We start from the raw sequence: 13574 nt of genomic DNA on the forward strand, positions 1-13574 counted from the left end.
ACCAGGAATGTCTGCTTTAGAAAGATGTGTGTATCTGAAGAACAATTGAGGTAATATCCTCCCTGGGTGACAGTTACTTCTTTGCATGTACTTGACACCCATACATTTTAGTGTCCTAGAGCATGGCATGAATTTCCACCTGCTGCTCTGCAGCAGAAGCTGTTGTAGCTCCTACAGCAATCACGTTGCGTACTTCATTTTGACCATTGATCTGTTTGTTTCCAGAGTTGAGACGACCAAGATCAGAACCTTCCAGTTACTACAGTAGTGAGACTCAGAAAGATTACCCTGCACCCAAAAAGCATAAGCTGAGCCCTGAATATTTCCAAGCCCGGCAAGAGAAGCTGCTTTCCACTGCACTGAGTCTGGAACAGCCAAGTGTCAGAAAGCAGAACTCCAGCTCCAAGCAATCCGCCACTGAGACAATCAGCCCCAGTGAAGGGATAAGGGACTATGGCCAGGAGCTCTCCCAGCACATCCCAGAAGTTGCTGGGTACCGGGGCTCTGGCAGCCAAGCAGGCATCAAATGGAACCCAAAAGACATTTATATTGGTGTGTCTGCGGTGCAGGTGACAGGGAGCCAGAAGGGGACTGCTCTGGGGAAGGACACTGTAGCCCATCGGCTACGCCAGCGAGAGCAGATGAACGTGCTGATGATGGCTGACAGGGAAATGGTGGATGCAGAACTCTTGTCTTATAGGGACAATGTAGGGGATGAGGACTGCTTACCCCACATGGATGACTTGCAGGTAAACATAATCATAGCACCAAGATTGTCCAGCGTGAGACAACTCTGTCAGCCTCTTCTGCTCAGCCACGTGTATTGGCTGTGCAGAAGAGCGTGACTGAGAAATTTTTGTGGAAGCTTTTAGCTCTGTCAAAACAAAGGGAAGGCCTGTAGGAGTGACATCTTGATGGGGGTCTGTTATAGACCACCTAATCAGGATGAAGAGATGGATGAGGCATTCTATGAGCTGCTCTCAGAAGTTGCATGATCGCCAGCACTCATTCTCATGGGAGACTTCAACTTCCCTGATGTATGCTGGAAATGTAACACTGCAGAGAGGAAGCAGTCCAGGAGGTTTCTAGAGTGTGTGGAAGACAGCTTCCTGACACAGCTGTTACGAGAGCCTACCAGGGGAGCTGCCCCACTAGACCTTCTCTTCACTAATAGAGAAGGACTGGTGGGTGTTGTGAAGGTTGGGGGCTGTCCTGGGTAGAGTGACCATGAAATTGTGGAGTTCTCTGTTCTTGGTGATGTCAGAAGGGTAACTAGCAAAACTGCTGTCTTGAACTTCTGGAGGGCAAACTTTGACCTGTTCAGGACACTTGTTGCAGGGGTCCTTTGAGAATCACTCCTGAAAGGCAAAGTGTTCCAGGGAGCCTGGATGCTCCTCAAGATGGAAATCGTAAAGGAGCAGGCTGTTCCTGAGTCCCATAAGGCAAGCTGGAGCAGAAGAAGACTGGCGTGGATGAACCGGGAACTTTTGTTGAGACTCTGAGAGAAAAAGAGTATGCCGTCTGGAAGAAGGGACAGGCTACTTGGGGAGAGTACAAAGAATGCTAAGATATGCAGGGAGGAAGTTAAAAAGGCAAAAGTCCAGCCTGAACTCAGATCGGCCACTGCAGTAAAAGAGAACAAGAAATCCTTTTACAAATATATTAACAGTAAGAGAAGAACCAAGGAGAATTTCCATCCTTGACTTGATGCAGCAGGGAATGTGATTACTGAGGATAACGAAAAGGCTGAGGTTCTCAACACCTTTTTGCATCTGTCTGACGGATCAGTTATCCTCAGGGTACTTTATGCCCTGACCTGGAAGTTCCCTGTGATTCAGGTAGAGAATCATTCCCTGTGATTCAGGAAAAGAAAGGTAGAGACCTGCTCCTCCATCTGGAATGTCACAAGTCCATGGGACCAGACGTGCTCCTCCCTAGGGTGCTGAGGGAGCTGGTCGAGGTGATTGCCAAGCCACTTTCCACCATCTATCAGCGTTCCTGGTTATCTGGAGAGGTCCCAGAGGACTGGAGGCTTGCTGATGTGACTCCTGTCTACAAGAAGGGCTGTAAGGAAGATCCGGGGAACTACAGGCCTGTCAGCCTGACCTCCGAAAATTGGCCTCTTTGCTTCACCTGCAGATTACCACCACAGGGTTCAACTGTGCTCAGGGCTAGCTTGGAGGAAGCAGGGTGCTTGTGAGCAGCTGAAATGGCAGGTGACTTCTCAGCTGAAGAGGTTGCTGCACTTTAAAGGGCAAGGAAATAAGAGTGGAGAAGGGGAGAAGAGAGGCGGTAGGTTTGGGGAAGGAAAAATTCCACCAGTTAGGAAATGAGGGGGTTGGAACAGAAGTAAGACTAACAGAGTGACAAGTAGTCACTGGGGGAAGGATACTCTGGTCTTCTGAGCAAAAAGAGTAATGGCAGCACGGCCTTGGCATATCCAAATATTCTTGTCTGGCTATGTTGCAGATTCTTTGCAAAACAATCCGTTTTCTGTTCTCTGTATTGAAAGTTCCTGTGAACCTTGGTTGGGTCGGGAGGGATACATAATTCAGAAGAGTTCCTGACAAAGCTGTGATTCCAAGGGCTCTAACTCCTCTCAGTGGTGTTCCTTAAGATGCTTTTATTGTCCTGTCATGATGTATATGCACGTTTTGGGGAAAGAGTGGAAAGATCACTTTTTCTTTGGAAACAAAACAGTAATGCATACAGCAAAGGTCCATTGACGTGTACCTTTCACCAAATTTGTTAGGCTTCCAGAAAACACTCTGTGAAAAAGAGGTCTAGAGAATGCGAACCGCTGCTTTGTATGAAGAGACAAAAGCAAATGAGCTTTTGTTGATTTCTCTCCAATGCTGAGAAAAGCAGTAGACTCCAGCTATTGCAAGTTTGGGAAAAATGGGGTGGTGTGTCTTTTCTCTGAGATACAAAGCTGGGTTGTAACATGCAAACTCAAGGCTCTTGTTACCTGTCAGTTAAAGATTGCTCTCCTTCCCCCTCCTCAGGTGAATATGATGACACTTGCAGAGCACATTATTGAAGCTACGCCTGACAGGATCAAGCGGGAGAATTTTGTGCCAATGGAGTCGCCGCTGGTAGAGAGAACGGAGAGTGCTGCCATGAGCACCACAATGAGCTGGCTGGCCAGTTACCTTGCTGATGTTGATCATCTGCCGAGTGCTGCACAGATAAGGTCAGTAAGAGCTGAGAAGTTGCTCTGGGATTTTGGGCAGGCTGAAAAATGGGTGGCATGCGCTGATTCTTTAGCCTGCAAATTCTGTTTCTCATTGGCACTTGCTGCTGGTGCTCCAAGCCCAGCCACACCCTCATGCACAAAGGTATCATTGCCAACACAGCTACAAATTCATGGAAGAATAGGAGTGCATGCAAGAGGGGAAGTGCAACAAAATTGCAGTACCATAAGGTCTGACTTGTGACTTCTCTTCCAATGTCAAGCCTATGCAATACAGCACAGTCAGCTTTAGGAATGTGGAATGTTGGTTGGAGAGGGAGAGGGGAGCTTGAGCTTCTCCCTTAAACAGACAAATATTGAGTTCCCTATCTGTGATGCCAGTTCAGCTGCTTTGTGAGCCAATAATTCCTACTGTGATTGGTATTTCAGAAGTCTGTATAGTGAACCCTTGACCCCTTCTTCGAACACCAGCTTGAGCCCTGCAGGCTCGCCAATCAGTGAAATAGCTTTTGAGAAACCCAGCCTTCCCTCGGCAGCCGACTGGTCTGAATTTCTGAGTGCATCCACCAGCGAGAAGGTAGAGAATGAGTTTGCACAGTTAACTTTGTCTGATCACGAGCAGAGAGAACTCTATGAAGCTGCCAAACTCGTCCAGACAGTGTTCAGGAAATATAAGGTATGTGGCCAAAACATCCCATGTCTTCCTCATTAGGTGTGAGAGTACAGTTTGTTACAAAAGGACACGTGGGTAACACCCACCCTTGGGATTAGAAAAAAAAAGTTTGTCATAACCTTTTTAGTGCTCCTGGCACTCACGTGTTGATGTTTACCCAGCATCTACCATACCAGAGAGAGCATGCGCAGCACTCAAAAAATCATATCCTCAAAATAAACCCTAGAGATTCTGGCAAATTGCCAGAAGTGATCAATGTAAAGATCAATTTTGAGGGTTTCTATCTTATATAAATTGGGTATAGGGACATCTCTAGGAAATGGCTACACCTGAATCAGACTATGATTAGGAGAAGATTTAGAAGTCAATGCCCTGCAAGTTGCTGTGAGCCACTTATGTTCTTACAATATCTGTCCTGCTTTTTGTTGAGGTCTGATTAATTGTTGCTGCTTTGCTTTTCCACGCAGGGTCGTCCTCTTCGGGAACAGCAAGAGGTGGCTGCTGCTGTCATTCAGCGTTGCTACCGAAAATACAAACAGGTAATCAAGGAAATGAAATTCTATGAAACACACAAGTGCCACAAACATGGCCCTCTATAATAGGAATTATCCCACTGTATTTCTCTTGTATGCTTTTCAGCATGCAGCAATGAAATACCCTGCTTAGACAAAATTAAAAACAAAAGAAAATCTGTATCCTGAGTCTTAATTCAGAGAGTGCTTCCTTCAAAGGATTTTGTTTGTGATGCCTGCATTTTTGCTGTGAGATAGAGGGCAATAATGTATTCTACATTGGCCAATATGCATGCTATTGTCTGGTGAAACTATTCTCTGACTAGTTGCTTGCCAAATTTCATTGTGAAATTGAAGTTGGTTTTGCCTTCAATAATGGCAAAGATGAAACAGTTTTTTATTTCGCACATACTCAACTTTTAAACTATGGGAAGTCCCGTGTTTAAGCTTGATGCAGCTTGTTCCAGGACTGAGACTGTTCTCCAAACTCTAGTTGGAGACATGTTTTTAGGCTGAGTTCTCAACCCCAGAAAAAGAAGACTTTTTTTGGTGGAGGCTACAGCCCAGCTCCATATTTTTGCTGTACCTTGCTAGACTCAAGCTGTCCATTGCCTTACAGGCATGGTATATAAAACGAAAGGCAAGATGCTGTACTCTTTCACAACCTTCAAAAAAGTTTATTTGGGAAGCCTTTCTAGTGTTAGGTGACTGCATTGTGATTTACATTCAAACTTGTCACATGGCTGTCATTCTGGAGTGGTGCTTTCTGTAAAACTTAAATTCCTTTCAAAAACTTAATTGAAACTCAATTCCTTTCAAAATCTGCGTGACAAACTGTTTTGCCTTGGATCCTGGAATCACATCTTTTTGAAAGAAGATTTTTGGTTGGTTGGTTTTGGTTTGGTTTTATTTTTTTCAGTTCTTTATTTGTAGAACTAACATTAACTATGTATTTTCTGTTTCTCCCTAAGCTTACTTGGATAGCCTTGAAGGTAATACAAATACAAACACTGTTTTGGGAACCGTCCCCCTTGAGTCACAAACTTTCACATTCAGTATAAACCAGGGAAACCTGGCATTTAGTAAAATGTTTTAATAGTATCCACTAATAAATTCCTGTGGTAGATAAATCACTGACAAATCAAACCTCTTTTGGGAGTTATGCAGGGGCTGCTGTGCCACAGCATGTCAACAGGAAAGTACAATGTAAAAATTAAAAAAAAAAGTCTCCTGCTTCTACAGGTGCTCATATAAGCAATGATGGGCTGAGGTGCAGGCAATTTCAAGATTCAAGAATGTTTTGCAGGCAATTTCAAGAGGAGAAGCTTTCCTTTGTTGCTACTTATTAACTTTCACTTTATGATCGTTCCCTTGGCATTCAGGGAGCACAGGGGAACATTTATGCCACCCACGCAGCTGATGTGCTCTCCATTCTACCTGCCTTCCAAAGGATTTTGAGCATTCCTCTTTAAAACACCTAGGCCATGGATTCCTTAGACCATTGTCTCTTGTACTTTGCTGCTCTTGCTGGGGGCATGGCAGTTAATGACAACCTTATATTGTTCATGGCCAATAATTTTGTACTGTAAAGATGGATTTTCCAGCTGTGCAATGTCTCGTTCTTATCAGATACTGCAATCAGCTGAGCTTTTCTCAAAGCTAGCCAGGATGCAGGGCATGGTTTTCCTGGAGATAATGTGTCCTCGGGATGATTTTCCATCCTCAGCTTCCTCCAGCACCACAGATTTGTATCAGTTAAGTATTCTTCTATCAGGGCAGGAGAGCTGAGCTTCCTTTGGACTGCTGAACTAGCTGAGACTTGCCTCTTGGAAGATTAGGTCATTCCTCCATTTATCTTCTTCCCAGTTGGAGGGAAAGGAGGAAGAGAGGGAGTCTGGGGAGTTGTGGGTGGCCCAAAGACTCAGTACTTGGGCAGGCAGTCATCCAAGTGGGTCTTAGAGTTGAATGCAAACATACTGAGGTCTGGTCTATCCAGAGAATTTTCTCTTTCACATGCCTTGTTCCTCTGTTATGTTACTTTATCACTGGGATCAGCACAGGCTTATGGACAGATGAGAACAGTCATAGCTCACATCACTGTTTCATACTTAAGCCCTTCTATTCAGGGGTTTGTAACTCAGCCACAGAAGTGCCCTCTGGGCTTAAAATTGGAAGGAAAAACATCACCAGCTTGTGAGCAGACTTACTGAAAACAACTAATTTAAAAACACAATCTGGTCTATTTAATTATAAATGTATAAAGCAGGAGAAGAAGAAAAAAGGCAAAATATAACTGCACCTAATGACTGCTTCAATTCCAAAAAGTGAAATTTGGTAAATAGTGGTCTGTTATAATATTGAAGGGATTTTTGCTTTTGGGATGGTGTTGGGGTTTTTTGATTGTTTGCTTTTTTTTTTGTTTTCCCAATAGACAAGAGAAGTCTATTAAGATATGCTAGGACATTACCTTATAGAGAGCAGTGGCTGCTGTGTCTGTGTCTCACCTGTCTGATAAAGTGAGCAGAAGTCATAGCTGATAAAATGTCCAGGAATAACAGTGCTAAAATGTTTGAAAGTGATAAAGCTTTCAAAATAACACTCTGTCATAATGGTAGTTAAAAGGTATGATTGCAACTTCTATAGATTATTCTACATCTCTATTAATAATCTTACAGAAGATGGCTTTTTAAAATATTTATGATGGTGTATGGTTTCTGTCAAGTGGCCATCTACCTGCGCATTTTAAAAGAAAAGGGCATAAAATAAAGATTTGCTTTTAACGTGTTTATTCATGCTTTGTTTGAAATCACAGGGATAGAAATAATACAGCAGTGCTACAGGGAATTCTGAATGTAACTGCTCATACAGATTTGCATGTTCAATGGATGCTTATTTATAGATTTCTAATGAGAATTAGTTTTGTCAATGATTTGTTTTGTTTAAGTTACATGTTATTCTATTTGAAATGTTTGGATTTAAATGGATATATGAGCAATAAAAACTTTTACAGGATTGTGTTGCAGCACAGAAAAAGCTGTTTTAAGTTGGCTTTTCAAAGTTATTTGTCCTAAGGAAATGAAATAGACATGTGAACACCAAAATAGGTTCTGAAAGTAATTCATTCACAAGATACATTTAAGTGAAGACATTTAAAAAGTGTATTTTGTCTTTTGCTAATTTGTTAGCATTTTGGAATACTTACTCGTGCTGCTTTATTCGTATAGTTACTTAGATAGGTGTATTTTGCTGCTGTTGCTATGAGACTTGACAAATAATAGCTGCACAGAAATGAGCATCCTATACTTTTAATCAGATTTCTGCATGCAAGGGAAACTAACAGTTCATCTAAGTGTGCTTAATTGAATTGTTTCTCTCTAATGCAGAACCACTCCAGTAAAAATATGAAACAGTGTAAACACAACTCAGAACTGGCTCCAGTTGTTCTAAAGTTGGTTGTGAGTGTAGTACAACTGGATCTGGCCATTAGCATGTACTCAGAGAGCCGCTGATGGCTAGGTGTTAAAACCAATCCCATCAAACTGTCCCATTGACAGCAAAACAGGTAGTTGCTTTCCTGATGCAGACCAGGTTCTGCACCTGACTTCATAGTTATTCTAGTTTGCTGTAGCCCTTTTCTCAAGGAGTTCCCAATCAGTGAGTAGGTCCTCATTTGCTTTACATCATGTCTTAGCAGTGCAAGCGGCCTTTCACTGTAGAAACCTGCTTCTTGCTGTTACTGTTTTGTTTTGTTTTGCTTTTGGAACGCCTCAGCTTTTCTTTGTTTTTCTTGTAGTATGCACTTTATAAAAAGATGACACAAGCTGCCATTCTTATCCAGAGCAAATTCCGAAGCTATTATGAGCAGAAAAAATTCCAGCAGAGCCGAAGAGCCGCAATGCTGATCCAGCAGTACTACCGCAGCTACAAAGAATGTGGGAAGAGGAAGCAAAACCGTCGGGCAGCCACCATTGTACAACAGAAACTCAGGTGAGTTGCTGGGATTGTTAAGTGCTACCAGGATCTGTATATGACATTGTTTACACTGGTCGGGGTTGTGCTGTAGTTTAAATAGGCCAGTGGGATAACTACAGTGGTTCGTAGGATGATTATTCTCACATTTGCTGCTGTCCTCCACAGTTTTGCCTGTGCTTCAAAGTTGTTTTTTTGTGTGTGTGTTTAGAAGCAGTCTGCTTACCAAGAAACAGGATCAAGCTGCTCGCAAGATCATGAGATTTTTACGACGCTGCCGCCACAGGTACAGCATTACCTTATGGTGTCTGCCCTTCAGTAGAGCAATTTAACAATATTCTAGTGTGTCAGCAGGGAGTGCAATGTAAAGGATAATAGAATCAACTCTCTACAGATCTTTTAATCAAGTAACAAAGCACAGCTGCTTCCAAGATACACTCACAGAAAGGGAATCTTTAACTTAGGACTGTTGCTGAAAGAGAATCATCATGTTCACTTCCACTGCTGATACAGTAAAGCAGCCAAGGTCATGTCAGGCAGACACAGAATAAAGAAATATTGAGTAAAAAAAAAAGGCAAAAGGTTTTTAAAGTTGGACTTCAGGATGTTGGGAGCAGGGTGGAGAGGGGATAAGCTCTTTGAAGGATAGCTACAGCTCATAAATGCTACACAGATCTGTATGCTGCACAAACTGTTTGTGGTATGTGGTAAAATGCAAAATGTGATATCTTGTGTATACCAGAAGTACTTTTAGTTTAGTCACAAGGGTCAATTGCTAGACTGTCATCAAATATAGCTTCTTTTTAATGTGGACAGATGGAATGTGCCAGCAAAGTAGAAGTTAGTTCACTTTAGCCACTCCACACATAGTAACTGGGAGTACAGACAAAGACATGAAGATGAATTCTCTCCTGTCAGTGTGAAAACGTGAGCATGCTTGCCAAAGTGCTCACTTGAAAAACGAGGCAGGTTGACACATGACACTACTGTGCCAGTACTCTGCTATATGCAGAGTGTCTGTCCTGATTTTCCAATGAAAGGAGCCCATATATGATCAGTTTGCAAACTGGAAATTTGCCTAGACAAAAGTAAATTTAGATGTTTCTGACTCTGCTCTCCATTCTCACCACACACGCATCTCATCTACTAGCAGGAGCTGGTCTGACCTAATATATTTTAAAGCATGTATAGTTCAGCCCAGTGATGTCTGAGAGTAAACAGAGCTCTGAGAGTCAGAGACGCATGTGATAAACTTGATTTTAGACACATGACTCTAGTGATGTGGAAGATTTTAGAGCTGCAGTTTGCAGGAAGTTGGCGTGGCTCATGTTGTGCAAGGACATCTTACCTCCAGGTTCAATGGCAAGTAACATGCAGATAAGAAAGAGAGCTTTATAGCTTCCAGGACAGTTCTAAATGCATTTGAAACAGCCACAGTAGATCATGAAGAAGCACACGTGGCTTTGTGCTCATAGTGGGGTGTATGGAAGGGACTGAAAGGTTTGTTTGATCGTGTTCATTAGGCAGCTTGTCCCACTGAATTAGACAGACTTGAAATTTATATTCTCTCAGATCTGCTTGAGGTCCAGGCAGTCCCTGGGGAAACCACCTACTTGTTGCCATCTTTGAAGCTTATGGAGTAAAACTGCCAGGTGCTCTTCCAGCTGACTTGCATACCCAAGTCCAGAGAATGTCACAATTAGTTTTATCACTGGGTTTCCCAATAATGTCTGGAATGTGCAGTGTACTTCCTTCATGCTCCGTTAGATCTTCCTCTGTCAAGTAGCCTAGACTCTTCAGAATTGCCCATGGTTCCAGCAGTTCTTCTTGCCTTCAGCTCATTGCCTTCCTCTTTCTCAGCATCTCCTATTTCCTTCTTAGAGCAAGACCTACTCATCTGCATCACTGAAGTTTGCAGGCAAGACACTTCCCCTTTGCCTGTAGCCTGATCTTTCTTTTGAGCAGCATTGTCCCTGCTGCCGTGTACCTCTGGGAGAAGGGTTTAGGTCTTGTGTATTTCTAGACAAGCAATAAGAACAAGAATCAGGTGGGGGGAATCCATCGTGAGAAGGTGTTCTCTGGCTTCTGTCATGCTGCACAGAAACTTGAACTTCTGCAACAGTGCAGCCTTGTGTGTGTCTGTAGGCACTTTGTTAGAGATTATGGTGACTTGGGAAGTAGTCCATGTTTCCTGGTTAGGATGCAATAGAGGGAAAAAAATATTTCTACTGAAGATGTGACCGTTTCAAAACTGCCTTGCATTTTCTTCTGAAATGAACAATCACAGTCATGGTCATGTACTTTTTCTAAACAATTATAAGGGTTTAAAACTGTGTTAGTGTTATTAATGTTAAACAAGCAAACTTTTATCCAGGAGCATTTTGGCATCAGCAAATGCCAAAAATAAAAGCAAAATTTTCCCATATATGATAAAAACAGTGTTGAGAATCTGTTTGACACCAACATAACTTTAGAGAACTTCTTAAAAATTTGTGAAAAGTTTGGGCCTCTTTTTCCATATTCCCCCTGCTTGTCAGAAAAGCTTGAAGTAAGCAGTTAAAAAGAAAGATTTTTTTTCATAGCAGTTGGTGCTCTGTGCATGTAGGCTAAATCTGTGATCCTGGGATGATGCCACAGGGATATCTCCTGGGCCCTTGGGCCCTCCTGACTTCAGGTACCGTACAGAGTGATCTGGTCCTTGTGCTTGCTTGAACTTGTTGAAGAATGATATGCCACTGAGGTTCATAGCCCTTTATTACCATGTAGGATTTTGAAGGTAAATGGGTTTAAGTGTTTTGCTTGTGTAAGCAACTGCAAAGGGATGGTGTAAAAGTGGAAGTAATACAGATGTACTTACTAAACCAGATATTTACCTGTTCACTGTCTCAGTTGACTCAAACTGTCCCATTTGCTTCCTCACCTGGCTGGAAGGAGCCAAGGGCGAGAGCCATGTGCTTTCCCCAGCACAGCGACGTCCTGGCCTTGGACCATTTGCGTTCTTTCCTTCCGAAGCCAGACTCTGCAACCTTCTTTCAGTGCTGCCCTGTTCATTGTGCATGTACACTGGGGTACTAGGTGGCAAGACAAGGTAGTTGGTTCCTTCTCATCTGCTGCTCTTCAAGCTTTCAATCTCTCTTTTTTTTTTTTTTTTTTTAACTTTCTCTTCTGTATCTTAATAATTAGACTTATTCCTTGCTACTTGGCTTTTCTTGCTTACGTATTTCTAAAGATAATGTAATAAAACTTAGGATGTTAAATAAGTTTAAAAACACCTACATATATATATGCCTCATAACTTTGCCCTTTCAGCCTCCTATGTAATGCTCATATAGGATACAACTGATGGCAGTGTCCCCGGTACAATTCCACACAGTTTCAGGGGTACTGCTTTTGAAATCCCACCACAGACTCCTGTTGAAATGCTCAAAATTAGCAAAATCTGCTGTAAACAGGAAACTAAGAAAGCCTAAAATACATCATCCATCCAAGCTCCTGAACATGCAGGGACAAGCCCGAAGAACAAGTGTTATTTATTGCTCTTTATCATAAAAATGGCACGAGGCTACTTGTTAAACCACAGTGCCTTGTCAGTACTGGAGATAGAAATGACTGATATTTTTGGAAAATCTGGGGGAGTGACAGAGAAAAGAGAGTGTATGCAGAAACATCAAAGCAGGATCTTGTAGCAGATGCCTGTCAGCTGATAGACAAGGCAGGATGTAAAAGCCACTTGCAGTCTGTCATACAGATATTGAGCTAAGTGAAAAGGCAGTGAATTCTTAAAGTTCAAAATTCAACCTCAAAAAAAAATAAATATGACTTTTGTTCACATACAGATTCTATTGCTGGAGTTTTACTGAGAGATTATCCTGTAGCCTTTATGCAAGGGTTACTCAGGCTTTCTCCTGGTAACCATCTGGTTGCTTACTTTTCACACATTTTTTAAATAGATCAAAGTCTAGTTTAAGCCAATTATGAGAACTCTTTCTAGGCTAACATTCAGAAGAACAGCTTAACTGATCTTCCTGTTCCATTTTTTTTTAAATTAGCTTTTTGTCACAAATACCAAGTAGAGCAAACATGATTCCTATCAGCTTGAGGGTCCGTGTCAGTGTGTGTAAATAGGTATGTCAATCTTGTGATCTCTGATCTCCTGAGCTTATGCTTGTTGCCTGATCAGACAGTATTTCCAGCGTTTAGACAGTTAATGATGTCGTTGGAGCTCCTTTAGTAATGGATGAGTAGACATTGCTGAAAATCAGAAGAGGGATGTAAGTTTTGGTTGAGTGTATTCTTACAGAAGATATTGGCACTCTACTGGCTGAATGTTAGCAGGCATCATGAAGACAAAAGTAGTCATTCATCAGCAGCAGTCATTCTGATTTCTGATGCTCAGATGTATTTTTTCCTTTTGACTTCAAAAAAAATTGTTTATTCATCTGTTGTCATGTTGTCAAAAATCTGGTGAAAAAAATGCATCAACCATAGCACGGTACCAACATGACTTGTAGCTGAAGTGTTGGTTGTAGAGAATGAGAAACACAACCTTCCTGGCCTGATAGGAGAGCTTTCACCCATCATTGTTCCTTGCCCAGACCTCTCCATTCATTGGCATTTGGCTTTCAAACTAAAATTAGCTGTTACACATGCTATGAATTGGCTTGTCTCCTGGAATACTGTCCTGTGTGAGACAGAATTAAAGGTTTAAGTATTTAATAGTTTTGGAAAGAATCTGCCTATTTAGTGTTTTTCAACTACTTTAGAGCTGTAAGGAAAACTGAGAGCTCTGAAGTAGGTTTGGGTTATCTGAACCGAATCCATATGTGATCCAGGGAGATAATGTTCTATTTCATATTCTTTCTCTGAATTCTATGAAAACTTCATTCTTCTGAGAAGTATCTGCACCATTGCTAGGCTGTGCTGCAGTGTTTTTTATGGAGTAGTGTTTGGCCTGAGTTAGAAATCAGATAGTTGTTGCAAGAAGGGAAAGCAGGATGCAGCTGGAAATACCATGGGGATGACAGTATTGGATTTATTTATTTCCTGCCCTAAAACACCTCAACAAAGGACTCCTCTTCCCTGGTAAAGAGGAGGAGTCCAGTAGGCAGGAGGTGGGAAGGATTCTCTCTCTCCAGGCAAGCAGAAGTGTTGTCTCCTTCTCCCTGAACTGAATCTCTTGGTAAGGTACGGTTATTGCCATGTGTGTGCTAATAGCTCTTTGGTATTG

General features: G+C 42.1%; 1 protein-coding gene across 12 annotated transcripts in view; it reads left to right on the forward strand.

The window, feature by feature from the left end:
* CAMTA1 (calmodulin binding transcription activator 1) overlaps positions 1-13574 on the forward strand; it is a 323948-nt gene that overhangs the window by 299608 nt on the left and 10766 nt on the right. For 8 of the 12 annotated variants that reach the window (XM_038166526.2, XM_038166525.2, XM_038166524.2 and 5 more), the window contains 7 exons: positions 226-749; positions 3006-3193; positions 3623-3869; positions 4334-4405; positions 5350-5370; positions 8172-8365; positions 8559-8633. In XM_038166526.2, the coding sequence (XP_038022454.2) occupies positions 226-749; positions 3006-3193; positions 3623-3869; positions 4334-4405; positions 5350-5370; positions 8172-8365; positions 8559-8633 (1321 nt within the window). The remainder of the gene's footprint in view (positions 1-225; positions 750-3005; positions 3194-3622; positions 3870-4333; positions 4406-5349; positions 5371-8171; positions 8366-8558; positions 8634-13574) is intronic. The other 4 variants (XM_038166528.2, XM_038166527.2, XM_038166530.2 and 1 more) reach the window with 1 other exon arrangement.

Source organism: Anas platyrhynchos, chromosome 22 (assembly GCF_047663525.1).
Source record: "Anas platyrhynchos isolate ZD024472 breed Pekin duck chromosome 22, IASCAAS_PekinDuck_T2T, whole genome shotgun sequence".
Classification (NCBI taxonomy): Eukaryota; Metazoa; Chordata; class Aves; order Anseriformes; family Anatidae; genus Anas; species Anas platyrhynchos.